The sequence below is a fragment of the Grampus griseus genome (assembly GCF_964374135.1).
Source record: "Grampus griseus genome assembly, chromosome: 13".
NCBI classification, from domain to species: Eukaryota; Metazoa; Chordata; class Mammalia; order Artiodactyla; family Delphinidae; genus Grampus; species Grampus griseus.
Window position 1 is genome coordinate 60,881,233 of NC_139007.1, and position 27,911 is coordinate 60,909,143.

Here is a 27,911-nt window from a genome sequence, read left to right on the forward strand (position 1 = left end):
ATACATATTAGTGTATATATGTTTTGCCTTTTTGATGTAGGTCTCCAGTCACGTCCCATATCCTGTAGCGTTACATGTAAATATAGTCAATGTCCCTCAGCCAGCTGCTGCAGCCATTCAGGTAAGCCCATTTTCAGATCATTTCATGAAGAAACTCATTAGCTACTCAAGGCACAGTTCTGTTTCTTTCATCCCAACGATTATTTGCACCTGATCCACTGAAGTTAAAAGAAATGGGGGCCGTGGGGAGGTGGGCAGAGCTCTGGCCAGCAAGCTACACTTTCGGAGTGAATTAGTGCCAGAATTCTCAGGTTCTCTGATGTTAGAAGTTGAAACAATCCCTCCGTCAGCATCTCCTCTAGCCTCAGGTTTCACATCCCTCCCTTATGTCTGGGATAACATTCAGAGATTTCTACAGTGGCCAGATTCCGTTGGCGTTTGTTCCACGCCAGGGCTCTTTGGGTTCTGTGTGGTCCCTCGTGAACCTCGGGCCACGATCATTGTATTTACACTTTCCCACCAGATCTTTGTCTTTTTCTCTCCCTTAACTTTTAATTTCAGAGACACTATAACGATGAAGACCCTGAGAAAGAAAAGCGAATAAAGGAGCTAGAGTTGCTTCTAATGTCAACTGAGAATGAACTCAAAGGACAGCAGGCACTTCCAGTAAGATGTCACTGCCTACTTGATCTGGGCGGGGGATAACGCTTGACCCCAGCGCTCTTCTGTATCTTTTCCCTTATCTTCTAAATATCACACTAATCAAGACTCTGTATATCCACTAACAATGTTTAAACACTAGAGGTTGCTTGTAATAAAATGCAGTTGGTATCACGATGTGTGTTGACTAAGTTGGAAGTAGTCCTTTTGTGTTGCCATAGAAACTCAATATCCATTTGTGATTCTCATTCTTGATTTTTCTTTTCTTCAGAAGGACTGTAATCAATTCAAAGACTGGCAGAGAAAAAATGAAAATTTGCAATTTTTTTTTTTTACAAATCTGTGTATCTGTCGGGTGCCTATTCATTCGATTTTTTCTATTATTCTTTTAAGCTAGATTTTCGTACTTTATAATTTCAAATATGATTTGATGTATGTCCAGTATATACATGTAAAAAAAGATATATATTAAATCTCTCCATAAGCAACATAAATGTCTCTCTTTTGTTTGCACACACAAAAGCTGTGTGGACCATTACTGAATTCTGACATCTTTTCTAGTGTTTGGGCAGCAAACTGGGAAAGCAGCTTGCACTTTGTAACGTATGTAATTAACCAACAAAGAGAATGAAAGATGGGATACCCAGTAGGTATTCTGAGGAGTAGATTTCTTTTTGGTTAAATAATAAAATGATTATGTGCATATGATAGTTCGACCACTTTTTAACTTTAGTTAATGTTTTGCAATTTCTCCTGTTGCATGGTCATGCTGAAAGGAGACTTCTGTTAATTTGCTCTTCTGCTTTCCTAACCACGTTGATTTGGCAGCCCTTCACTGCATCAGTGCAATCTGTAGCATTAAAAAAGGAGTAGAAGCCACAAGAATATATGCAAATAAAAGCAGCTCTAACTCTTGAATCCTCCAGCCTTTTTGTAGGTTAGAATGAGAATAGCCCACTTCTTAATTTGCAGCAAACCTTTATGATCCTATTGGAAATTATGTTAAAGTAGATTTTTAAGACGTTCCATGTGAGAGTTGTACTTGGTAACATAATCCCTCTATTTTCAGTTTTAACAAAATGATGACAGTGAAGGTAATCCTATAGATGACAGGCTATACCATTATTAAAAAGCAGGGTCTTGCATTGACAGAAGGAAACATCTTGACAACTGTCTCATAGGCGCAAGTTTTGGATGATGCAACAACTTTTATCTTTCCTCTAACAGCATCTGATACCTTGTGCAACTTCATTGCTAAGTTCCTTCTCCCTTTTTCCTCCCCGCTTTTTCTTTATTCCCCCACCCCCTCCTTAGACACAGAACCACACATGCAGCTACCCTGGGTGGCACAGCACCACCATTGCCGACCACACCAGACCTCATGGAGACAGTGCACCTGTTTCCTGTTTGGAAGACCACCACTCCACTCCATCTCTGCCGGTGGATCCTGGTTCCCTACCTGAAGAAAGCGCCTCTCCAGCCAGGTGCATGATCGTCCACCAAGGCACCATTCTGGACAATGTTAAGAACCTCTTAGAATTTGCAGAAACACTTCAATTTATAGATTCTGTAAGTAGAATTTTTAAGGCAAGCTAATGTTTTTGGAAGGGGGATTAGGAAACTCCTCAAATTGTTGCCATTTTCTATGGCGAATATCATGTTACTAGCATATGTTAACGTAAACGTATGACTTTAGTTTCTGTGTATATATTTTTTCAATATCTGATTTCTTAGGCTACCCAGATATAAAGGTAGCTTTTCACATATTTCCTTCAAAATGCATATTTTTAAAAATAGTAAAGTTAATGACCTATAAGTAGAGCTTGGGTAATAGGAATGATATTTGGATTATTTTAAACTTGTTTTTTTGTACTTTGTTTACTCCTTTGTGTTTCCCTAAAATTGTGCTTTGCTTTTGGATAGCACATTAAGAATTATGTTCACTCGGAGCTTAAAGCCATCTTTCAATATATGTGAATTGGTAATATGTTAATTTGTTGGCGCATGGCTTTCTCCACAAAACATTGATTACCAGTCCCAACGGATTCACTGAGACAAACCATCTCTGGTGAAACAAACTTGAATTCAGTACCACAAAAGCAGACACTCAATTCATTTCCTTTGTTTCCCGGTTGGTTAAAAAGCATTTACTGCATCCCCCATCAGACAGAGGATGAACATTGCCAAAATGTGCTATCAAAAAGTCTTCTTTTTGCTTTGAACTGCATGCAAATGATAGAGTGCCAGGAGGTCCCTGCAGCACCAGGGTAGGGCCAGCCTTGAGGCAGCATGGCAGACGCACCATGCAGTGTACCAGAACAACTGTTCATCCCGAAGCTGTTTCTCAGGAGGTCAAGCAAGTGGGCCAGGTGTTTTCTTTGCGTTCAGCATCTCTTTCTCAGTGCTGTGTTTCAGGTGATGGCACACATCATGCACACACTGTCTCAAAGTTCTGTGCCTCCCACATTGTTTCAGGATCCTTCATCGTGGGGTGATCTCAGCAGTTTTGAATTCTTTGAAGAAGCAGCTTTTTCACCTAGCCAACACCACGCAGGCAAAGCCCTCCAGCTTCAGCAAAGAGAGGGCAATGTGAATAGGCCTGCAGGAGAGCCTAGCAAGAGGGCGAACAAACGCAAGTTGAGTGAGGGTTCACTTGACCTGCCCAAGCCCTTCCCTCCTGCGAGGCCCAGCACAATTCCACGGGTCATCCTTCGAAAAAAGCGGGGCCAAGCCAGCCCCATAGCCACTGGACACTCTAGTTCCTTGATATTTGCTGACGTCAGCAGTTCAACTCCCAAGCGTTCCCTTGTCAAAAGCCTACCTTTCTCCCCCTCGCAGGTAGAGCACAATTTCTGCACAGCTGTTACTAATTTTCAGCAGACACCTGACCCTTAATAATCTAGAAACTAATCCTTTGGAACAAATGACTCATTACTGTTGTCTTCACTGATTTCATTCCGTTGTTGCCTCTGGCTGTTGCTAAGTCATACTGCCTCCCAGAGTGTAGGCTATCTGTAGATGGACTGATGATTTTGTCATAATTCTCTCTCTGACTTTTTGGTGATTCTAAAGAGAGTTAGTTGCCTGGGATGTGCTTTTATTTCCTTCAACACTAGAGTTTAACGTTTCTACTCCTTCCTCTTCTCCCATCCCTTTAAAAACTTTAACAGATTTTCTGCCTCTTTGTTCACTTATTGTTATGTGATTCACTGACCCAGGGGAGGAGGGAACCAAATTATGTTTAGATAACATTTGAGCTGCAACGAGAAAATTTAAAGGTTCCAGTCCATCTTTAAGTGAAAAAGTTTTGGGAGAAAATGAGGAACAAATGCTTAAGAAAAACAACGTATGTTTTAATTTCAATTTCTCAACATTGGCTCTTCTGAGTCGTGCCATAATATTTTATTGGCAGTTTTTGCCAATGAATGTTCTTATTTCATACAGCTTTTTTAAGGCATGGAAATTATAATTTTTATCAAAGACTTGTGTTCCTTAATTATGAAAATAATTGAAGCTAAAGGATAATTTGGCACTTTAAAACATTTTTCCAATTATGCCTGTTGAGTCTGTTATAAGAACAACTTAGGTATGAGCAAATGATATGCCCACTAAAAAAAGATCTTCTTTTTTTGCTTGTATTTTCCAAACCCTGTTCTGAAGTATATTAGTTCTACAAGATTTTAATGATGTTCCAGAAAAACATCTAAATATATAGGTATATAAGTTTGGGAAACACTGAATCAAACAAAATTAAAATGGTTTGTTTAGGGCTTCCCTGGTGGCGCAGTGGTTGAGAGTCCGCCTGCCGATGCAGGGGACACGGGTTCGTGCCCCGGTCCGGGAGGATCCCACATGCCGCGGAGCGGCTGGGCCCGTGAGCCATGGCCGCTGAGCCTGCGCATCCGGAGCCTGTGCTCTGCAACGGGAGAGGCCACAACAGTGAGAGGGCCGCGTACCGCAAAAAAAAAAAAAAAAAATGGTTTGTTTACTGCAGGACCTCTCAAAGTTTTTAATATACGGATGTGCATTGTGAATTTCCAGGAGGAGATTACAATATGTGTGTTTCCCAAATTTGTTTTACCTTGGAACCATTTGAGGAACACCTATTACTTTCCCAGAACATCAGTGTTCTGAGAGATACAGCTTAAATTATTCAAGAATTTTCCACATAATGTCAACTTTATATAATAATGGTTCCTAGATCATTAAAGAGAAAAAACAAAGTATGAAAGAAAAAAATGATTACTTTCCAAAAAAAATCACGTTAACACCTTTAATGTTAATAAGAAATGCATCTCATTCTCTTTAATGACAAGTGTCCTTATTGAGAATGTTTTCTTAGGATTTTGCAAGGTTTTCAGCATTGACTCTAGATTTTATTTCTTGGAAATCATACTCCAAATCCCGGGTGCTGAATTGAAATAAAACACTATGTGCTTGTTAACATCATTGTTATCTCAGATAATGGTCCAGTAAAACACACCTACTTGTTAACAACATGTCATTTTTAAATTGGGCTGAGTAAAGAATCACTGTTTAATTTAAGTATATTTTCTTTCTTCCCATATTTAGTTCTTAAACACTTCCAATAACCATGAAAACTTAGACTTGGAAATGCCTTCTTTAACTTCCACCTCTCTCAATGGTCACAAATTGACTGTTACAACACCATTTCATAGAGACCAGACTGTGAAAACTCAAAAGGAAAATACTATGTAAGTCCTTGTTTCAAGAAAAAAATTATTTATTTTATTTACTTATATTTAATTAATAGAATATAGTCCCCAAATGTCTGATCTATTTATATGTATGTAATTTTACTGATCCACTTTTATATACATAGTCATGTGTATCTCCACATTGAATATGCCTGTCCTGGGCATGTTAGAACTACCTAGAGGTAGAAGGTAGGAGAATAAACTAAATTACCTTTTGTAGTTCATTTCAAAATTTCCTATATATGGGCTTCCCTGGTGGCGCAGTGGTTGGGAGTCTGCCTGCCGATGCAGGGGACACGGGTTCGTGCTCCGGTCCGGGAAGATCCCATATGCCGCGGAGAGGCTGGGCCCGTGAGCCATGGCCGCTGAGCCTACGTGTCCGGAGTCTGTGCTCCGCAACGGGAGAGGCCAGAGGCCACAACAGTGAGAGGCCCGCGTACTGCAAAAAAAAAAAAAAAAAAAATTTCCTATATATGCAAAGGTAATTTTAAAATAACTTTTCCATTCAGTTTTTCTGTTTGTTCAATAAGTCTTTTTCTTCTTCACCAAAAACAAGCTTTTTCAGCCTTCTTTCCTCTTTGATTATAAACTTAAGAATGAGTATGGTTCTTTACTTAGTTCATATTTTTTTAATCTTATTTTTTCTTTTTGAAATTTATCTATAGATAGGACCTCTTTTGCCATCCCCAGGAAAATTATATGATTAGAAGCCAAGGAGTGATTAAGTAGTCATTTATAGTCAATAAAGCCTTAACCAATTCAAAGAAATGGGAGAGAACATCAATAAGAATTATAAGAAACCTTTTAAAAAAGCAATTTTATTGTTTCCAATATAAAATACACTTTAAAAGGTTAACATATGTTTTCTGTTGTGGGTAGATAAGAGATAATGAATAGATAAAATTGATTTTTAAATGACATCAGATCTTCACAATACTTATGGTCATTATAAAGGCTTAGGGGTACTACATGTGTTTTCAGAATGATTAAAGAAAGATGAGAAATAATTTAATGCTCTTAGTTTTGTGGTATGATATTTTGAAATATGTGATGTACATATTATCTTTTCCCTAGCAATACATATATGATTCATCAGCATACCCTATTCCATATCAATGAGTTTATTGTATTCAGTAGAAAAATATTAAATTTAATAGGTAGAGAAATGTAAGGGACATATGTTCTTTTATATTTAACCAAAACTTGTTTTCCTCTTAAAGTTTCAGAACTCCAGCTATCAAAAGGTCAATCCTAGAAAGCTCTCCGAGAACTCCTACACCATTCAAACATGCACTCGCAGCTCAAGAAATTAAATATGGTCCCCTGAAGATGCTAGTAAGTTCTCACAAAGTTCTTGGGGTTTAGTTGGTTTATTAGCACAGACAGAAATTTTCCTCTGATACAAATGTACCCAATCATCCCTTCAGCCTCAGACACCATCTCATCTAGTAGAAGACCTACAAGATGTGATTAAACAGGAATCTGATGAATCTGGAATTGTTGCTGAGTTTCAAGAAAATGGACCACCTTTACTGAAGAAGATCAAACAAGAGGTAAACACAAGATTCTTTGGAAGGAACAACCCTGCTGTTTTTGTCCCTTGTGGGCAGCTTGATGTGTCTGGGGGAGGGGGGAGGCACTGTGTAACAACACCACTTTTCATAAAAGATTTTCATATAAGATGCAGTTACGAGGTACTGCCAAGCTGTAGGCATGCAATCTTGCATTTGGGAAGCCGAGCCACTTCTATTTCCTTCCTGTTTGAACAGAAAACATGTGAGAGAGTATAAAGGAAAGAGAAGGAAGCAGTTTTGTATTGTACTTTTTAAAATCACTGATATATAGGTGGATGGATGACTGGTTGATACATAGATATTTAATTTTTGGACATCATGGAAAATTGAAACAAATTAATAGTATCTATTTTTTTGGTAAGTCTTTTTGATTTTATTCATTCTAATGAGTGTGGCATTGTACCTCATTGTAGTTTTTTTTAATAGCTCTTTATTGGAGTATAATTGCTTCACAATACTGCATTAGCTTCTGTTGTACGCAAAAGTGAATCAGCCATATGCATACGTATGTCCCCACATCCCCTCCCTCTTGAGCCTCCCTTCCACACTCCCTATCCCACCCCTCTAGGTCATCGCAAAGCACCGAGCTGATCTCCCTGTGCTATGCTGTTGCTTCCCACTAGCTAAATGTTTTACATTGGTGTCAAGAAGCATTTCCAACAGGTTCGATACAGTGCCACTTGAATTTATTTTCATATAAGGATAAGTGGTTGAGAGATTGGCCATAGATTTACTTTTTCTTCAGCCTTACTGAGACATAATTGACAAATAAAATTATAAAGTATTTAAAGTGTACAATGTGATGTTTTGATACACGTGTACCTTATGAAAGGATTCTCCCCCATTGAGTTAATTAACACATCCATCTCCTCACATGTTTACCTTTTTTTCCAGTGAGAACATTTAAGTTCTACTCTTTTAGCAAATTTCAGTTATACAATACAGTGTTAGCAACTATAGTCACCGTATTATACATTAGATCCCCAGACCTTATTCATCTTACAGAAGTTTACTCTTGAGTTGAACAGTTTCATGGGAAGTTCTAGCTCTAGAAACAACAAAGCACTTCCTGTTTGCTTTTAGGTGGAATCTCCAACTGATAAAACAGGAAACTTCTTCTGCTCAGACCACTGGGAAGGGGAGAGTCTGAACACTCAGCTGTTCACACAGGCATCGCCTGTGGCAGATGTGCCCGTAAGTTATGACATGTTATGAGATGTGGGCAGCTCACAGAATTCTGTGTGTGGCGTGTGGGACCACTGTGGTTTCGGCATTTAGTGCATCATACTTCTAAATATTCTCTCACATGCTTATTTTCTTATGATTATTAATGTTGAATATAAAGTGAGATTTTCTACATGTGTTGGAAATAGACTGTGTTCAATTGCAGACGTGTTTATTTTCTTATGATCTGAGTCCTTGCCACTTAAAAAATCTGCTGCATGTATATACACATTTCCATGAAAACAGAATATTAAGTTTTACATTTTCTTTTAATTTACTTATTTGTCTTCTAAATGTAGTATAGGGTTTCCCCTGCTATCTGAAAGTAGAGCATTCCTATGATACCTTTAGTAGGCCAAAATGACGTAAAGCAAAGAAGCAGTTTACCTTCGGACATATCTTGCTAACAGGTGCAAAAATTAAATAAAATTAAAAAAAAAAAGAAACAAATGTAACAAATAGAAGCAGACTCACAGATACAGAGAACAAACTAGTGGCTGCCAGAGGGGAGAGGGGTGGGGAGAGGGACGAAATAGGTGAACCGGATTAAGAGGTACGGACTCCCAGTTATAAAGTAGATGTCACAGGGATGTAATATATAGCACAGATAAGATAGTATTTTTTAATAACTGTGTATGATGTGTGATCTATAAAAATATCAACTCACCATGGTGTACACCTGAAACTAATATAATATTTTAAATCAACTATACTTCAATAAAAAGTGAATAAAAATAAGGAAATTGAGATAAAGCACAGGTGCTCACACAATTCAAAACTATGGGGTTGATGCTGAGATGCTGAGTGTAGTGCCTGGGGAAGGAGCTTGGCGGTGCCAGTCTAACTACCCAGGGTGTGTGCTGCCTCTGTAACAGTTGTGGCTGCAAAAGAAAAGCAAAAATTCTCTTCAGGCTTCTTTTGGTTAGCAGTTAGCGAAAATATTAGGTGCTAATGTAGGACTTTCATAAAAGCAAAGTGGTGTGAAGCGAACTTTTGAATAGCAGGGGATGCCTGTATTTCCTCCTTGCTAAGTTGTCTCCTGTTTGGTTTTATGTAGTATCCAGCATAGTGCTAATCACAGTGTCTATAGTAAATTCCCTTTATTGTACCCGATATTGCATTGCTTTGCTTACCACCATTTTTTTAATAGACTATTTTTCAGAGCAGTCTTAGGTTAACAGCAGAGTTGAGCAAAAGGTACAGAGATTTCCCATATATCCCCTGGCCTCACATATGCACAGCCTCCCGATCATCAACACACCCCACCAGAGGGGTATATTTGTTACAACTAGTGAGCCTACATTGATACATCATCACCCTAAGCCCAGAGTTTATGTTAGGGTTCACTCTTGGTGTTATTCGTTCCATGGATTTGGACAAATTTGTACTGACATTTATCCACCATTATAGTATCGTGCAGAGTAGTTTCAGTGCCCTAAAAGTCCTCTGCTACTATTCATCCCTCCAACTTCTGGCAACCACTGATCTTTTTACTGTCTCTAGTTTTGCCTCTTCTGGAATATTATATAGTTGGAATCATACAGTGTGTAGCTTTTTCCAGCTAGCTTCTTTCACTTAGTAACATGCTCTTAAATTTCTTCTGTGTCTTTTTGTGGCTTGGTAGTTTTGTTTTCTTTTGTGTTGCCCTTGGTTAACCATTCGATTTTAAAGTTTGTAACTTGTGAATGATTGCCCTTTCCTCTTATGAAGAATCAAAGCTAATAGCAATTGCTAATATTTATTCAGTGTGTTCTAAGTGGTGAGGAATAGTCTAAGAGCTTTAGATACGTTAACTCATCTAATCCTCACAAGGTTGGTAACATTATCATTTCCATTACACCAGGGGGGAAACTGAGGCACAGGGAGGCTTAGTCACTTACTCAAGATTGTATAGCTTATAAGTGGCGGTTCTGGGTTAGAACTTTAGCCTAGTTCTAAATTCCATACTTTTCACCATCATATTATACTGCCATTAATCTGTAAGTCAAAAATATTTCTTTACCAATATATGAAATAAACAGTTCTCTCACCAGAGTTTAATAAATTTTTAAAAGCACAAATTTATTAATCCATTTAGCAGATGTATTTTGAGTGCCTGCCTCATGCCTAGAACTGTGTGGGACCCTGAAGCTTTTTGCTTTAGTGATGTTTGCCACAGTGGGATTAGTGTTAGTACATAGTTGAGTTCTCAGTTTAGCTCATTGGGAAGAGAATTTCTGGCAAATACCTGCATTTTTTTTCCTGCCAATGTGTGTCAACTCATAGTAATCTACTCTCTGAAGTGTTAGAATTGTGTCGGCTCTCCTATTATCCAACCTCATTTAAATGTCAAATTATTCTCTTTCCCTTTAGAATATTCTTACAAGTTCCGTTTTAATGACACCAGTATCAGAAGATGAAGACAATGTTCTCAAAGCATTTACAGTACCTAAAAACAGGTCCCTGGCGAGTCCCTTGCAGGTAATTATTATTCCAACATTGGTATCTTAAAAGTCATTCACTAAAAAAAATTTTTTTTTAAAAAAAAGAAAAACATTTTAGACATAGAGGAGTGATGCTTTTAAACAACTCCCAATGTCTAAAAAACTCCTAAAATTCCTTGTTGCCACTCATATGAGACTCACTGGAAATTTCTTATTAGAGCAGGCTCCCAAAGCCTGATGAAGTGAAACATTTCTTACTGTGACTGAGACTAAGATTGTTAATTACACATGTGTCAATACCTCCTTCTTCTACTTTTAAAGGTTTTATAAAAAATTGGTATAGTTTAATTTTAGTTTCAAAATTTTTTATGTTTTCTGCTCCCTCACTAAGCCATCAAAGCTCAGACCCTGTTTAGATTTTCAATGAAGTTTGAAATTAGATAGCTAGAAAAGAATTACAACATATTTGACTATCAGAATGACAAACTCAACTGTCAGTGTTATGTGGCTAATCTGTAGTTGAACATCTGCTCACAGGTTTTAATATCAAAAGAGATTTCCCTTTTTTGAAGGAGGTGTATGTTGATGAAATACAACAAATTCCAAATTAATCCCCAGCCAAATGTAAATAAGAATGCAAATTTGTTCCCTTAAATTATTTAACGCATTTCCCAACATTCAATAGCCCAATACCCAGCCACCTGCTGAGCCCTCCTCCCCTCCATCCTCCTGTGCTACACTGAGGGAAAAGCCATAGCCCCTGCAGCATGCAGAGAACCTGGATTAGGAAGTGGAAAGTCACAGTTGTCCTGTGAGGGAAAGGCACTGTTTTAGGCAGTGTGATTTGAAAGAGTGTCCTGTTCCTGGAAGGGCTTTCCCATCACTGCAGTAGGCCTTCTCTCTCCAAATTGTGAGACTCTTAAGACTACCTCCTTTAAAGCATTTCTGATATTTAGCATTATTTTTAAGAAATACAAATACAGCTGGAAGGGCTGTAGGCACACTTTGTGTCTTAATTCCATCAGATTGCTCTCCTTGTGGCTTCTATCTGATCCAACTGCTTTGATGAAAGGTGACTGTTGACTGGAGTGTGGACTAGGGAAAGTCTGTCCTTGTGGGGAATCTGGAGTCCTTCCTGAGTCAATCAGGCTTGGGTAGCCATGTGAAGAAGACTCAGAATATGGCAAAGAACTGGAAAATGAGGAAAAGAACAGAAGGGGGACATATGGGGGACAAAGAAAGGGGATTAGAAGGATTATAACCAGAGCATAGAATTTGACTAGTGCTATTAGTGCATTAATTAAACTAGGTTGAGTTTTATGTATATTTTGTAACATAGGCTAGGATCTGACCGATATTTATAATAGTATAAAAAAAGTGCATTCTAAGTGGCAAAGTGCAACATATATATATATTTAGGGACAGTTATCATTATGTAGGTTGAAACCCCCTGGTTCTTTCCCTAAAACTAAATCCTAAAGCTTTTGGCCTAACCAAATAGTGTTTAGCAAAACCTAAATCTAAACCTTTATGCAGATATAAATAAAATATATCCAGCCAAACATGGTACAGATATAAAATATATATATTACATAAAATTTGGCAAGAGTGTCAGATTTCTAAAAAATAGGTTGTCTAATTTTTACCTTGAAGATTTTAATGATACTAATTAAAAAAATAATCAGTATGGAACTTTATCATCAGCATATTTATATTTTATTTGATGGAAATATTACTTATCTTTGAAACTCAGTATTAAGTAGTAGCTCTATTTTTTTTTAATTTATTTAATTTATTTATTTTTGGCTGCACTGGGTCTTCGTTGCTGCGCGCGGGCTTTCTCTAGCTGCAGCGAGCGGGGGCTACTCTTCGTTGCGGTGTGTGGGCTTCTCATTGTGGTGGCTTCTCTTGTTGTGGAGCATGGGCTCTAGGCCCGCGGGCTTCAGTAGTTGTGGCACGCGGGCTCAATTGTTGTGGCTCGTGGGCTCTAGAGCACAGGCTCAGTAGTTGTGGCGCAAGGACCTAGTTGCTCCGCAGCATGTGGGATCTTCCCAGACCAGGGCTTGAACCCGTGTCCCCTGCATTGGCAGGCAGATTCTTAACTACTGCACCACCAGGGAAGTCTAGTAGCTCTGTTTTTATTAGTCAGTATTTTCTAGTATATCGGTGAGCCATATGTGGCACTCTACAGATTCTGATATTGTATATTGAGATTAAGCCACCTACGTACATCACATGATGAAGGTAACATTTGTCGGCTCCACTAAACTAAATAATTGAGAGCTATAAGTTGATTTTGGAGTCAATGCTTCTATCTACATTATATGGTTTTAGTGATTTACACCACTCAAATATATTTTAATAACCTGCTATAATAGATAACTAATTCATTTTAAGAATGAATGAGTGAATGGCACGCACCATGTATCTCCTTCATTTTGTGTCATGGAAACATAGCTTCTCGTACCATAGAAATATATGATTTCTAAAAAGTTTCAAACTTTTGTGATAAATATCAGAAAATGCGTCAGGTGATTCTAAATATTTAAGCATATATTGCCTATATTTCATATAACCCTGACTCAACAATATTTATGTAGGTAATTTTAAGCAATTTGGTAATTTTTTATTAAAACCATTATGCTTTATCATATATTTCCATTGATAATTCAATTTGACCTAATTAGGCAGATTTCTCATGAACAGTATTGTTGAACATGTTGTGCATTTGTTAAATGATCTGGCTATTCAACTTGAGTACTTTATATAACCTAGAAATTTTGTCATTTGTACTTATAATAAATCAAATGTTAAATGGGATTTTAAGCAAACAATCTAGACATTTTTGTTAGAGTGCATTTAATTAAAACAACTAAATATGACTCCTAAAATATTTTAAATTTCCAATACTTCTAAAATGTCATTTGTATAGTACAGTTGATCATCTATCCATCTAGTTGACTAAATAAATTTACTTAGGTACAAGAAAAGTTTATTGAAGACTACACTAATTGTGCAATTCTGTGTTCTGTCATTTCAGTGGTAATGATCCTTGGCTTAATTAATTATAGCTGTAACACTTTAGACACAGTAGTTATTGTTTTGAGGCCCCAAATATTGGGGCTTTATAGTTCAGCTTCTAATACACATATAAATGCATGTGCTTATACATGAATACGTGTAATAGTTACATGTCCTTCCTCTCTTCTTGGAACCAGCCATTTCCCTAAGGTGCTGTGATCCTTTTAGTGGGAAATGGTATGTAGAGACCAAACTCAGGGTGCTAAGTATGCCCATTTTTTATGCGGGTTGTCATTGAGAAGCAAAGAATTTTAATAACTCAGAGCTTTCCAATACCCCTAGTCCATAAGCTATAATGTTTAGAGGCTATTATAAACCATTATGCACAATGTTATATTTGGTTTTGAAATTATTTATGCTTGATCTTTTTTTAAAAGGAATTTGCAGCAGCTGCATAATAGTATAATAGTTGGATTTCTTCTTTTTTTTAGTTGCCTAAACTTTAATTGTAAAAACAAACAGGGACTCTTATAATAAAAATGTCCTGAGACATTTTTGATATTTGTGTCTTTCATGTAGCTCAGAATATGTGAGATTTTCGGACCATTGTGCTGTTTTCCTCATGCTGTATGGTAGTAGAGAATGGAGTCTAGAAGCTTATACACAAATGAGGAAATAGACATTCAGCCTAGAAAGCTTGCAGTTTGGAGCAGGAAAGGCAGATTCACTGTGGAACACTACTGGATTCTGCTGTTCGAAAGTTACCCTGAAAGAGCCCAAGGCAGACACACACACATACACACACACACAGCTCCCTCAGCAAGGAGAAAAGAACTGCCTGTTTTTCTCAATGTGCTTTCAATTTGCTTTACATTTTGAAATAAATACATTATGCCAATAAACATTTCCTAAGGTAGACATTTTCATTGGTAGATCTGAAACTGTACTTAAGTTATAAGCCTCTGAACTTCTGTATTTTTCTCTTAAATTATAATTTCCTTTTATTCCTGTTTAAAACCCAAATGTAAAAGATGTGTTCATATGCTTTTTACTCACTCACTTTCCTCTTTTTTGTAACCACAGAATGACAGCCTTAAATTTTAATTTCCTGACTTGCCTTGTCCTAGCCTTACTTTTTAAAAACAGTGAGTTTAATTTAAGTAAATTTCTCAAGCCATTAACACTTAAACACATTTGCACAGCATCAAAGAATCTTACGATATTACTGCAAGCAGTTGAAGCTCACTGCTTCAGTTCCACGTGCTTTGGATTGCTTTTTGCATGATTGGCATTGCTAAGGAGTGTAATAAGCTAGCATGCAGGCAACAGGCACCTGGGTTCTAGTCTAGACATCAGCAGTTTCTAACTGCATGTTTTTAATTCATTAACTTCTTCAGATGAAAATGCTCTCATTTTAAATTGGGGACTATAGTTATTTCCTCCACTTATCATACAAGGTTTCTATGAAGATCAAATGGATATAATATTACTTTCAAAATGGCAGCACAGGGCTTCCCTGGTGGTGCAGTGGTGGAGAGTCCGCCTGCCGATGCAGGGGACACAGGTTCGTGCCCCGGTCTGGGAAGATCCCAAGTGCCGCGGAGCGGCTGGGCCCGTGAGCCATGGCCGCTGAGCCTGTGTGTCCGGAGCCTGTGCTCCACAACGGGAGAGGCCCGCGTACCGCAAAAAAAAAAAAAAAAAAAAAAAAAAATGGCGGCACACTGGCCAATGTACATTGGTGGTACCTATTTTCAGACAAAGGGTATGCACTGTCCCTGTCCTTAGAAACATAGGCAAGGAGGCCTCACTTTGCACTCTGGTGTATTATTTCCTCTCACATGTTCTTTCTCATTCCTTGCTCCACTCTGGCAGAACTGTGTCAGTGGGTCACCAAAAGCGATTGCTGATTCAACTGATTCCTGAAATAAAGGTAGTCAGATCTCTTTGGTGTTATGGAGATGAGACAACTGATTTACTGGTCTTCTCTATTTTTCTGCTGCTTGTGTTGGCATGTCAACTGACACAGAAACAGTCCGTCTCCATGTGACATAGATCTTTCCAGGCATTTCTTAGTGTTAGTGTGCTGTTGTTGACCTACTCCCCTGGATACCTCTGTATCCATTTGGTTCTCCCTTGGGTCACTTTTTTCCACTTGCCCTGGCAAGATTTCACATAGCTGTCAATAATATTTCAGTGACCTGCTTTCAATATATCTTATATAATAAGCAAGTTTACCGTGTACAGTTTTTGGGGTGAACTGAGAAAGGCTAAATGAGTGGGGAAGGCAAGTTGAGCTCAAATTCAGAGTGCTCTACCCCAGAGAGTACACGACCTGGATTTTTTTTTTTGTTTGGTTGGGTTTGGTAAACACTGTGATATTGAATCTTCCTTGGGCCAACAAAGATAGAATTGCTTTAGAGCAATTTGGCACTTATCTTAATCTCAATAGTTGAAAACCAATATGTGACTAAGGAAAGAGCTATTCTTTCAAAAAATTGTGACATCTGAGGCTATGTGACTACAACTGTTGGGAAGTCTATCAACATGTAAGATGAAAAGAACCCTAGAGACATTGGCGACAAACTCCAAATTTGGTAAAAGTCCATCCCTATTAGCGATTGTTAACTTAGACGTGGGTGGGATGTGAAGGCGCTGGTGGATGGAACACCCTCCATCACCATCTGGACCTTTGACCCACGCTAACTTTTAGGTCTCTTTTCTATGAAAAGTTAGCAACTCTGAAGTTGGGAGCATTTAATTGTTTTGTGCAGACATAGGGAAGCATTTATGCGTGGGAAAAGTTTGATAACCATTAACCTTACCTTAGCCACACTTCATCTCAGGTTTATTCTTGACTCTCAAGATACAGCTAAAGATTTCAACATTATCTCTTAGATAACTAATACATTTTAAAAGATGCCCCACTGGGAAGGAATTCTGACTTTTAGAATTTTAGTCCAGAGTAATTCTTTTCTTCAGATAGGTTAAATGGAATTATCAAATAATTCTTAGTCTTTTGGACACCATTTATATCTGCCTATTATTTTAAAAAATGAAACAGAAAAACATAACACCATCTTATAAGTTGTTTTGGTTTTGCAAAATCATTTTTTCATGACTTAACGCAAGTTTCTTATGAGGTCTGTGAACTGTAAAGCACATACCCTGCCAAGGCTATTGACGGCAGCAGCTACTGTGTGAAGCTGCTCTATGAATAGAACGACAATGGCAGTTCTTGTTCAGCATGATGAAAAAACCATTCATATTCTAAGTGAAAATGTGGAGATAATTTAATTCTGACAGAAAACCACCTGTGGACATGGTCTTGTCTCATGTTTTGTCTTCTGTTTTATATAAAGGATCTGCGTATTTATTTAAAGTGCTTCAGCAGGATATCCCAGTTAGACCTCTGACAGTCCTTTTTCAGTTCACTTCTGCCCAGGGGCAATTAAAGGTAAATTATGGGATAAGTAAGATAACTCGCGGGCAAGAGGAGGAAGATGTGCAGTAGGATTATTAATGTTGTAATGAATTAGGGTAGAGTGACATGTCTGCAACAGCACCATGGGTTAGTCATTTAACAAGAATTCATGTGCCGAAATCTGTAATTCTTTTTTTTTTTTTTTCCTTTTTTTGCGGTACGCGGGCCTCTCACTGTTGTGGCCTCTCCCGTTGCGGAGCACAGGCTCCGGACGCGCAGGCTCAGCGGCCATGGCTCACGGACCCAGCCGCTCCGCGGCATGTGGGATCTTCCCGGACCGGGGCACGAACCCGTGTCCCCTGCATCGGCAGGCGGACTCTCAACCACTGCGCCACCAGGGAAGCCCAAAATCTGTAATTCTTACTAATTCTTTAGTGTAAATGAAACTAACAGTTAAGGAGAGGGAATGAAGAGAGTGCCCAAGGATCTATATGACAGTATTAAAAAACATCCTCTAGCACGAAGACATTTAATCCTCCTTTGTCAGAACTATTCCATCAGCTTGAAAAGTTGGCCCAGGGCCCCAGGGCTTCAAGGTAAGGAGGGAGAAAGAAATAGCAGGAGGAGGCAGCTGCCCTTTTGGCTGGTGGACCTCAGCATTTCGCTTCTTACCCGAGTATTCGAACTTCTGCTCTTCCTTTACCTTCACAAAGTAGGTATGTGTCTGCTCTGACCAGTATTTCCATTCATGGTTGTAAGAAGTGCTTGCTTTGTACTCTCACGGTGCGGAAAAGGAGCTGCCCACTCACGTTCGCCTTTTTGTTCTGCGCTCAGTGGTTCTTGCACACAGTGGCTACTGTGTCTTGGTGTCTGTCTACACTGGGAGGTTCAGGTGTTCCAAGTCGTCTTGCCCTCCCTCAACTCTGAGCTTCAGGGCTTAGGTGCCCCTCAAATGCTCTGCTTTCTGAAGTTCGGATAGGTCAGTCAATTTGATTTATTTCTTCATAAATTTCATTTTGACTTGGGGGAAGCTGACTGTTTGAAAAGTGTTTTCAAAGTACTAACTAAAAATATATGGTACCTTCTTTATATTGATCTTGTTTTAAATATCTGGTCCTGGAGGAAGAGCCAAACATGAATAAGTGATGAGCCATCTGGGAGATCCAACAAGAACACAGTTAAAGTCCAAGTTGAAAATATACTAAGCCGATAACTGTGTTAGATTCTCTTGAACAGACATTGGGAATCCCGAATTAAGTACTATGTTGTCAAGGATCAGAACTTGACTTTTACCAAGAGGCATTGTAAAAGCAAGCATGAGATTCTATTAATATAGGATTTTAGGATACTTAATTTACTTTAATATAGAAAATTAATCCTATGTTAATTGAAGCACAGCTAAGTAGAAAAATTCTTAACCAGAGAAAAACAGAAACAATCCTTTCTTCCTTGCTCCTCACTTTTATCTCCGTTTTCACCTACATCCTCCCTTCCCCTTCATTTGTTTGTATGTATTCTTTTGAAATATGTATTTTTGGGTTTTGTGTGTATCTTTGTTATGTTTTGCTTACATATAAGATATTAGCATATTAAGATATTTTATTCTGCATCTTTTTGTTTGTTTGTTTGTTTTTGCGGTATACGTGCCTCTCACTGTTGTGGCCTCTCCCGTTGCGGAGCACAGGCTCTGGACATGCAGGCTCAGCGGCCATGGCTCATGGGCCCAGCCGCTCCGCGGCATGTGGGATCTTCCTGGACCGGGGCACACACCCATGTCCCCTGCATCGGCAGGCGGACCCTCAACCACTGCGCCACCAGGGAAGCCCTCTGCATCTTCTTTAGTCACTTGCTTTTAAGATCCATGTACTTTGTTCTGTGTACATCACTGATTCTAAGCCCTGCATAGTACTCATCATGGACAGCCATCATCTTTAACTATTGACTCTCAAATGGTAGTTAGTATATGTCATATTGTTATTGTATGTCACATTGTCATATGTTAGGATGTCACATTGTTATTATATGTCACATTGTCATATATGTTCTATGTGTGTCACTACAAATACAAGCTCAAAATTACAATGATAACATTAAATTTTATTTTGTTAATTGGATTCCTTGTGTCAATTAGGTGTTTCAGTGCTGCACTGAAAAATGTTAGCAACAACATGTAAGCAGTCAACTAAACTAAAATATGAGACTTGGATGGGCAGATAACACACCAAAGAAATATGTATATGTAACCCACTTCCTTCAAACTAGACAAACATCATTTATTCAGAACTGTATCAAAGAATGCTTAACCTACTCTGGTGATTTTACTTAGTAAAACATTAAATGTGACTCAATGGCAGAAGTCAGCCCAGAACGCCTTGTCATCTTTGTCCTGTCATTTTTGTGATTCACAGTTCCGGGAAAATATTATGATAATCAATCTTGCCTATGTAGTATTTCAAGTTATGTATTGAGCCTCTGAGCCTTGAGAGTAAATATGTGTAAACTTGGATGGTGCCTTTACATTGGCAGTGAGATGGCACGACAGACTGGGCAGAAACTGGGTAATCTACTTTGTGTCCTGTGAAAGTTTACAAGTTAGAAACATGGCACTGTAAACCTTATGTCACTGAAAATTTATTCCAGACCCTAGGCAAGGAAGCCCCTTCACATACAAATACCACGTTCATTTGGAATTGTCTCACCTATTTGCTAAAAGTCTGATGACTTTGACACCTCATCTAAGCACTTCTTCCTGCATTCCAAGGCCCTGCTGACCGGACCCTACAATTTCCCACTGATAAGAACTCTAATGGAAGCAGCGAGTTAGAGCCCGGATTCACATTTCTACTTCATCACTTCTTAGCTGGGTGACTTTAAGGGTGTTGCCTCAGCTCTCTCTTCCTTTAAAATTGCCTGCTCTGTAAAACATGTGTAATGAGCCATATTTATGCCACTGGTGTTTTGTATGAGAATTAAATGAGATGATACATGTAAAATGCTTAGAAGCGTGAGTGGTGCGTAGTAAGCACTTGTTAAATGTTGTCATTAAATCCACTGTGTCCCTTCCTCTCTGTCTCCCAGTCCCTCCCACAAGCAGTGTACAAACTGCAGCTTCCTGACTCTTTCATGTTATTTTCCCACCTGGGTTACCCTCTTTACCACTTGTCTATCTAAACCCTGCCTATTCATGCCCTTTGCCTAGAGCATGGCCCTGGCTGCTCGTTGGTGTCCCCTCTCCTCCTCCTCTGGCCGTGGGACCACAAACCTTTCATCTGCCTGTCGTCACTCCACCGGTTTCACATGTGTTCATTTTTTCTCTTAAAGGACAGCAGAGGCCTTTCTTTTCTTATTCTTCTTTTGTCCATGAAAAGCATCCCTCTTAGATATCAACACTAGGAATAGTTGTGCTTTTTAAAACCACTGATTTCTTTTTGAGCTTACAGACAGCAAATCTTATATCTGCTTGTGTTTCTGTTTCCTTCTTTGCATTGACTGCTAGAGAGCTCAGAGCCATGTTTGGAGTTTACATCTTGCCGGTGCATTATAGTTCATGGCAAGTGTTTTAAATACAAATCTCACCTCTTCTTCGTATTATTTATTTTTTCCACATTTCTCTGTGACCCTGCCTTGTCCACTTTTTAAACTCTCTTTGCTTATATTTACTTTGTAAGCATCTTAAATCCTTTTGGGAACTAAGTAGGGCACAAATAGTACATATTTTGGTTTGAAGCAACATGGAGGGAAGGCAGGAGCCAGGGCTCGCAGGAGACAGACACACGTTCAAAACCATTACTCTAGTTACCCATAGAGTGGCCTTGGGCAAGTTATCCTTACTTTCTGAGTCTCCATTTCCTGCCCAGTTTAAGAGAGAATGAACCTCCCACCCAGGGTAGTTGTGCTGTGTAAATGAGATCATGTGTGTGAAGGATCCAGATGCTGCCCATGAGATATTAGTTCCATCCTGTAACTTCCAATGTATCTTTAAAAAGTAAGCTATCCAAGTAAACCGATATTTCTTAATTAGTTGGTATTTAATTGATAAATATCCATTTTAATGATAAATTTAAATTTTCATAACTCAACTTAATCAATTTCATTGTTTAAAAAGATACACTATGTTTAGTAGGTGTTGATCAATTCCAGCACCTACAGGAGCTTCCTTGCTGGGTGGCTCAAGTACTCACCAGTTTGCTTAATAAGTAAATGCCCACAGCTCACCTGAGGTATCTGGGGGATTACACTCATTCCTGTCTCCAACTCTGTAAAATCTTCTAACAGACAAAAGGCACTCAAGTGTGAAGATACAGCTGTATCTTATCATACTGCTTGGAGTGGGTTTTCTCTCTTCGCGATAAACAATTTCTGATAATTAATATCACTTAAGAATGCTGGATTCCTGGTTGTCAGAGGGAAGATTTTATCTGACAAAGGCTCCCTGGTGTCTACTACTTGCTGTCTGGAGGTCACCCTTTTTTTCTGCTGGCCCTGCTGGGACTGGGAATCCATTTGTGGGCTAAAGTGTGTGCTTCCCGGTCTGACCTTGCCATTGCCTTCTCTCTCCCCATTAGCCTTGTAGCGGTGCCTGGGAAACTGCATCCTGTGGGAAGACAGACGATCAGATGACGGCTTCCGGTCAGGCTCGTAAATACGTGAACGCCTTCTCAACCCGGACTCTGGTCATGTGAGACGTTTGCAGACAAGCATTATGGTTTTCAGAACACTTCAAGTTGATTTGGGATATAGCATTCCTCTACATGAAACTTTTCATGAATGGGAGAAGAGCCTATTTTTGTTGTGGTACAACAGTTGAGAACAGCACCAAGTGCATTTAGGTGGATGAAATCGTATCAGATTTCACCCAACTAAACGAATTTTTTTTAAAAAATTAATAAATAACAGTCTTACCTAAATTATTAGGTCATGAATTGTAGTCAGTTAGTATCTTACTGCAGATTTTTAAAATAAAAAAAAAACATAAAGTGATTTATCTGTATTTTAAGAGGACCAGTATTTTTTCTGTGATAGGGTTTTTGAAATTTTACACAAAAAGGTACTCCAATATTTCACTTTTCTCAATCACTAAACACAATGCATTACTATAAATGTTGGCTTAACACCATGGAATAAGTAATCAATATTGTAAATGCTCATTTATGGTTAATAACATTGGAGGTACATTTACTGTACTAAACCATTTTATGAGGGTTTTTTTGTTAGCTTGCTTTAAAAATTATTACTGTATGAAATAGTTTTATAAAAAATTATATTTTTATTCAGTAATTTAATTTTGTACATGCCAAATGAAAAAAAATGTGTTTTGCTGCTATGGTCTTAGCCTGTAGACATGCTGCTAGTATCAGAGGGGCAGTAGAGCTTGGGACGGAGAGAAAAGAAACTTGGTGTTAGGTAATTGACTATGCACTAGTATTTCAAACTTTTTTATTTTTTATATATATATACTTTTTTTCCTTTTGTAATACATTGGAAAACTTGTTTGGGAGATTTTGCATTTGTGGTTGTTTTTTGTCTTTTATTATTGTTGGTTTATAAGAGCATGCACTGCACTTCTTTCTTGGGAGATCTGTGTTGTTGAAGTTCTATGTTTTGTTTTGAGTTCAGCCTGACTGTTCTTTAATTCAGGGGTTATGTGTTTAATCAGCATTCCCCGTGGTCTCTAAGTGTATAGTCTCAGAACTGCCACACAGAACCTGTGTTTGCAGCTGAGGTCGATAGCCAGTTGCTGCCTTAAGAACATTCGGTGCAAGATGGCCGGCACTGAACTTTTGATATGACAGTGTACTTACTGCCTTGTAGTGAAATAAAGCTGTGCCCTTATTTTACTTACTTTTGACTTCTGTCTTACTTTCGACTGTGGACAATAGTTACAATTTTAAGAAAATGGAGTGAAAGCAGAGCACTTTCCTCTGTTAATAATTTGCACACCATCTGAACTTCACTTGAAGAAGCCAAGAATTATAACTTTGGAGAAAGAAGGACAAGCAAACCAAGTTCAGTAGTTCCCAAAATAATCATGTGCAGAATGACAGCTGGGAAGAATCATCCAGAATCTGTCATTCAGGGTCCCAGCAGTGTTTGAATTAGAATAATGCAAGGAGAGGTCGTTTACAAGGGTACTGATACCACGGATGTGGGCAGGGGGTAGCAGGACCACAAAGGGTAGTGCGTGCTCATGGATGCAGGCCTGAAGGACACTGTCATGTGGAAGGGGAGAGTCATGGAAAGCAGGAGCTCTTGAGAGGAGCGGCGACCTTTGGAATTCTCACAGAAAGAGAGCCAAGGGTAACCCCTAACTTTATATTCCCTGTCCCTCCCATATCTGCCAAGGGTCCTCATTGGCAGAACCAACCGGAAGCTGGAAGGTACAGGAGTACCTGGATGCAAGGCAGCTGATCAGCCTCCTGGGGCAGAGCCAGAGGACATTTTTCCACTGGGGTAAGGACAGGGCGACCCAGCCGAGGCATCCATCTGTCCAACTTCCACTGGCTTCCATCTCTCAGCTCAGTGTTCTCACTGTGCTACAATATCCCTTTCACATAGTTTCCTTACAATTTCCTTTAGTCACTCCTTTCCAACTCAGATTTTGAATTCTCATATGCATGATGCACTTGGTGTTCCTAGAGCCAAGGATTTGTTGCCCCTAATTATTAGTCTTTAAGATCGCTTAGTATTCTTTGATTGTCTTTCTAATAGATAATAACACATCTCAGTGTTAGGAAGCTTATTACATTCACACACCCGCAGAGTCTTTTCGAGGTGCTAATTCTGCCACTTACTAGGAGCTTGAACTTGAACAAGTCATTAACCTCTCTGAGCCTTTTTTCTCCATCTGTAAAATGAGTTCATTCCTACAATGCACTTTTGTTAAATAATGCACTATACGAATGTTCGTTATTACATAAGCTTTCCATAATTAAGTGATGCAAGCTGTGTGGTGTGTCAAATGTTCATCTCATCGATAATGTGCATTGCCAATTGCAGAGTTCAACTTAGGGGTCATTGAATATCTATTAAAATAAATTAATGGCAAGAGTGAATTCAGCATTATATAGAATCAAAATATTTACTTTTGAAATAAGCACATAACGTAATAACTAGAGACTAAGCACCTAAACTAATGAAAAGAAGTGTAAATTTAGGTTTTATGTATAAATACATTAATGTAGCACCCCTTTCACAAGCAACTCTAAAACCTTTATCTGTCCTGGACATTTTTTTAATCCTCCTGCTGTCTACCGCAGAGATTCTAGTACTAAAATAAATGGAAACAGCATTACTTACTACCCAAACAATGGTTGTCCTTTTGAGTCACTATGTGTAAAGTTTGAGTCCACATGTGCACATCCGGAGAATAGGAGAGACACAGAGAATATCCTAAACTGTCTCTCAGCCATTAATAGGGCTGATAATCCAAGGTGAATAAAATGTACAAGGAAGAACTTATTCTCTTTAGAAAGTATACAACATTAGAACTGCAAGGGACCTTTAACAACATGAGGGGCTTCCAATAAGAGGTTCTCCACACTGCTTCATTGAAAGAAAATCAGTTTTGGAGCCCAAACAGTCTTGTTTTAAGTTCAGACTCTGCCCTTTATCAGCTCTGTGACTTGGTAAGAGTTTTACTTAATCTCCCTAAACTTTACTTTACTTATATTGGAGATAAAAATACATCTCAAGGTTGTGGGGTATTGTGAAGATTATATGAAATAGTAAATGCATTCTTGCGTCTTTGTAAAATGTTGTCATGCTTATTGATGACGTAAGTCACTATGATGACTATCGTCAAAGAAAAAACAGGTCTGTAACCTAGCAATGGAGAAGTAAGTACCACTGAGGCCCACATCCTTGATTGTGTGTTAAATCTACTCTTTGTATTAAAATTAACTTTAAATCTAAATTATATCTCTTCAAAATACTCCTAATCATTCAAAATATTCCTAAACATATTTAAATATATGTTTCTCCTTCTTGTACAACTGTATGTGGGAAATATGGGGTATATTTTCCTTAAACGCATGGGTTTCTAATTCGAAAAAGAAAACTATCTAGTAGATAAAATGTGACGGGCGGATCTGTTACACTGCACTTAAAATACTTACAAGTTTGGTGCTTATTTTTCTCCTTTAATCTTGCTATTATAAAATAAGGTCTTCCTTATTCATCATTTTTAGAGGGTAAAGGAAAGAAATCAGTCAAAAGGCAAAACCTCTTTTAAGAAATGAAGTGAAATTGTATACAATTATACGTAGTAACTTTGGGAATTACAGTAAGAGGAAGCTGAACTATAAATCTTAGGGAAATTAGCGTTTGGGCAACAAATAGGTTAGAATTCTTTTTAACTAGCATTTGACACAAATGTTCTTGATGCTAATGTGGAAACTGGAGAGACTGATATCTGCCTTATGGACCATGTTTCTCTTATTCAGCTAGTATATGTTCAGCACCTACTGTATGCTAAGTGCTGTGTTTGAAGTTGGGGTTAGAACTCAGAACAACATAGATTAAAAAATCCCAGGACTTTCCTGGTGGTCCAATGGTAAAGAATCTGCCTTACAATGCAGGGGACGTAGGTTCGATCCCTGGTCAGGGAACTAAGATCCCACATGCCCAGGGCAACTAAGCTCTGGAACCCGTGCACCACAACTAGAGAGAAGACCGTGCACCTCAATGAAGATCCTGCGAGCTGCAACTAAAACACGACCCAGCCAAAAATAAATTTAAAAATAAAATAAATAAAAATAAATAATAAATAAATCTAAAAAAAAAATTTCCCTGCCTTCTGTGAGCTTATGTTCTGATGGGAGAGACAGATGCATAAGTGGACAATTATGGTATGTTCATATAGGGGTAACAGAAACCACTGGAGAGGACCAGATCTAGACTTGGGGGAGCCACACAAGTTTCCATGGAAGAATCTAGCAGGACTGACAGACAAAGCCAATCTAAAGAGGGGGGCAGCAGGGTGAGGGTAGCATCTGAAGTTTACTGGAGAAAAACACCCAAATATAATGACTTGCCTTACTTTAAATTCATGATGACAAATTGCAAAGGGACACTTAGGCAATGGTACTGCCTGGAGATATTCTCTAGTGTATTTTTCTTCCCTCCCTCTGGGCAACCATTTCACACCACTTTCTCTCAGCCCTCTCCATCCCATCTCCATCCAATTCCCAACTGATAACCTTGACTCATACACATCCATGACAAAATATAAGTATTCACCATCCCACACCAAAGCCACCCACAGACCAGCACATGTACTGACATCCTTGCCTTCCCTCTTGTTAGCATGGACAAACACTCCTGGCTGCAAACAAGGGCTGGCCCTTCCATTTGGCCTCTGCAACCTTTATATCCTCCAGGCCTCATCCTGCAGATATTATCTTTCTCCTATATGCTAGTGTCTTCCTCTCTCCCAAATCATTCTTATCACATTAACATGGTCTACATCTCCCAGCAGTAAAAAGTAACACTCTCTTTATCCCATATCACCATCATAAAGCCCCATTTATCTGCTCCTCTTTTCAGCAAAACTGCTTAAGGGATCTTCTATGGTTTTGGTCACCACTTCCTCTTGTTGCCGTCCTCCCGCAGCCCATGCCACATGAACTTTCATCGCCCCTACTCCATCATGTTCACCCTCGTCATTGTCACCAATGGCCTCCATGTTGCCCAATCCGGTGGTTACTTCTTAAGCCTCATTTTACTTCACTCATTGGCAGCCTTCAACAGAATCGACACTCCCACTTTTTTTTGTTTTTGTTTTCGGTTTTTTTTGGCCGAGCGCCACAGCATGTGGGATCTTAGTTCCTGCGCCCCCTGCATTGGAAGCACGGAGTCTTAAACACTGGACCACCAGGGAAGTCCCACTCCCACTTTCTTGAATCACTTTTCTCTCTTGGCTCCAGGGTACCCTCTTCTGGCTTTTTTCCCTTCCTCACTGGTTTCCTCTGCTTGCTACTCCTTCTCCCTTTGGCCTTGAAGTGGTCCTTTCCACCTTCTCTCTACATCATTCTTTCCAAGAGATTTCAAGACTGCTGTTGCTTTAAGTACCATCTCTATCTTCAGCTCTAACCCTGTTCTGAAAGTCCAGACTCCTGTATCCTATTCCATGTTAACATCTCTCCCTCACCCATAGGTATCTTAAACTTAGTATGAACAAAACAAAACTTGCACTCACTCAATGCTTCTTTTTTTCTCATTTGCAGTAATTAGGCCTAATCTTTAAATTAATTTCTTCATTTCTCAAGCCAAAAATTTAAGTATCATCCTTGATGTCTCACCCCTCTTACACCCAAGGGCTCAGAAAGACCTGACTACTATTACCTTGAAAATATATCTTAATGTGTCCACTTTTCTCCATTGTCAGTAATGAAATTATTAGCAGTAATACAATATGTGTTAAGTGCTGACTACATGCTGGAGAAGAAAGGAGAAAGAGGGAAGGTTCCCAGCAGAGAGAAGAAGACTGGTGAGATCTGAGAGGTCAGAATGAGGAGAAACCGAATGGGAAACCTGGGGGAAAGACATGAGGCTGGAGAAGGAAGTCATATAAATATTCTGCAAGCGTTTGGACTTAGTCCTTAGAGATATGGGGGGTCATTGAATGATTTTAGTTCAGGGAAATAAAATGATTAATTTACCCCTGATTTATAGAAATAATTCTGTTCAAATCCCTTTTTTATACATAATATAAACTTAAACCTCATGTTAGCAGGACCAAATGATTGCAGTCTGAATTTTATACCCAGTTAATTGGATTCTACACAGTATATTTCCTACTGCTTCTTAATTTCAAAAGAATATGCTTTAATCCCAGAAAATCTTATTGAAAAATATCCTTTGATCTGAAGTA

At 38.7% G+C, this 27,911-nt stretch overlaps 1 protein-coding gene across 8 annotated transcripts in view; it reads left to right on the plus strand.

The window, feature by feature from the left end:
- Nucleotides 1-21,723, plus strand: part of MYB (MYB proto-oncogene, transcription factor) — a gene marked incomplete at both ends in the record, with an annotated part of 33,693 nt that extends 11,970 nt beyond the window's left edge. Inside the window, 10 exons of one of the 8 annotated variants that reach the window (XM_082668983.1) lie at nucleotides 41-121; nucleotides 562-666; nucleotides 1,975-2,229; nucleotides 3,136-3,498; nucleotides 5,233-5,375; nucleotides 6,599-6,713; nucleotides 6,806-6,931; nucleotides 8,036-8,146; nucleotides 10,529-10,636; nucleotides 21,607-21,723. In XM_082668983.1, the coding sequence (XP_082525109.1) occupies nucleotides 41-121; nucleotides 562-666; nucleotides 1,975-2,229; nucleotides 3,136-3,498; nucleotides 5,233-5,375; nucleotides 6,599-6,713; nucleotides 6,806-6,931; nucleotides 8,036-8,146; nucleotides 10,529-10,636; nucleotides 21,607-21,723 (1,524 nt within the window). The remainder of the gene's footprint in view (nucleotides 1-40; nucleotides 122-561; nucleotides 667-1,974; nucleotides 2,230-3,135; nucleotides 3,499-5,232; nucleotides 5,376-6,598; nucleotides 6,714-6,805; nucleotides 6,932-8,035; nucleotides 8,147-10,528; nucleotides 10,637-21,606) is intronic. The other 7 variants (XM_082668985.1, XM_082668984.1, XM_082668986.1 and 4 more) reach the window with 7 other exon arrangements.
- Nucleotides 21,724-27,911: the final 6,188 nt, after the last annotated feature.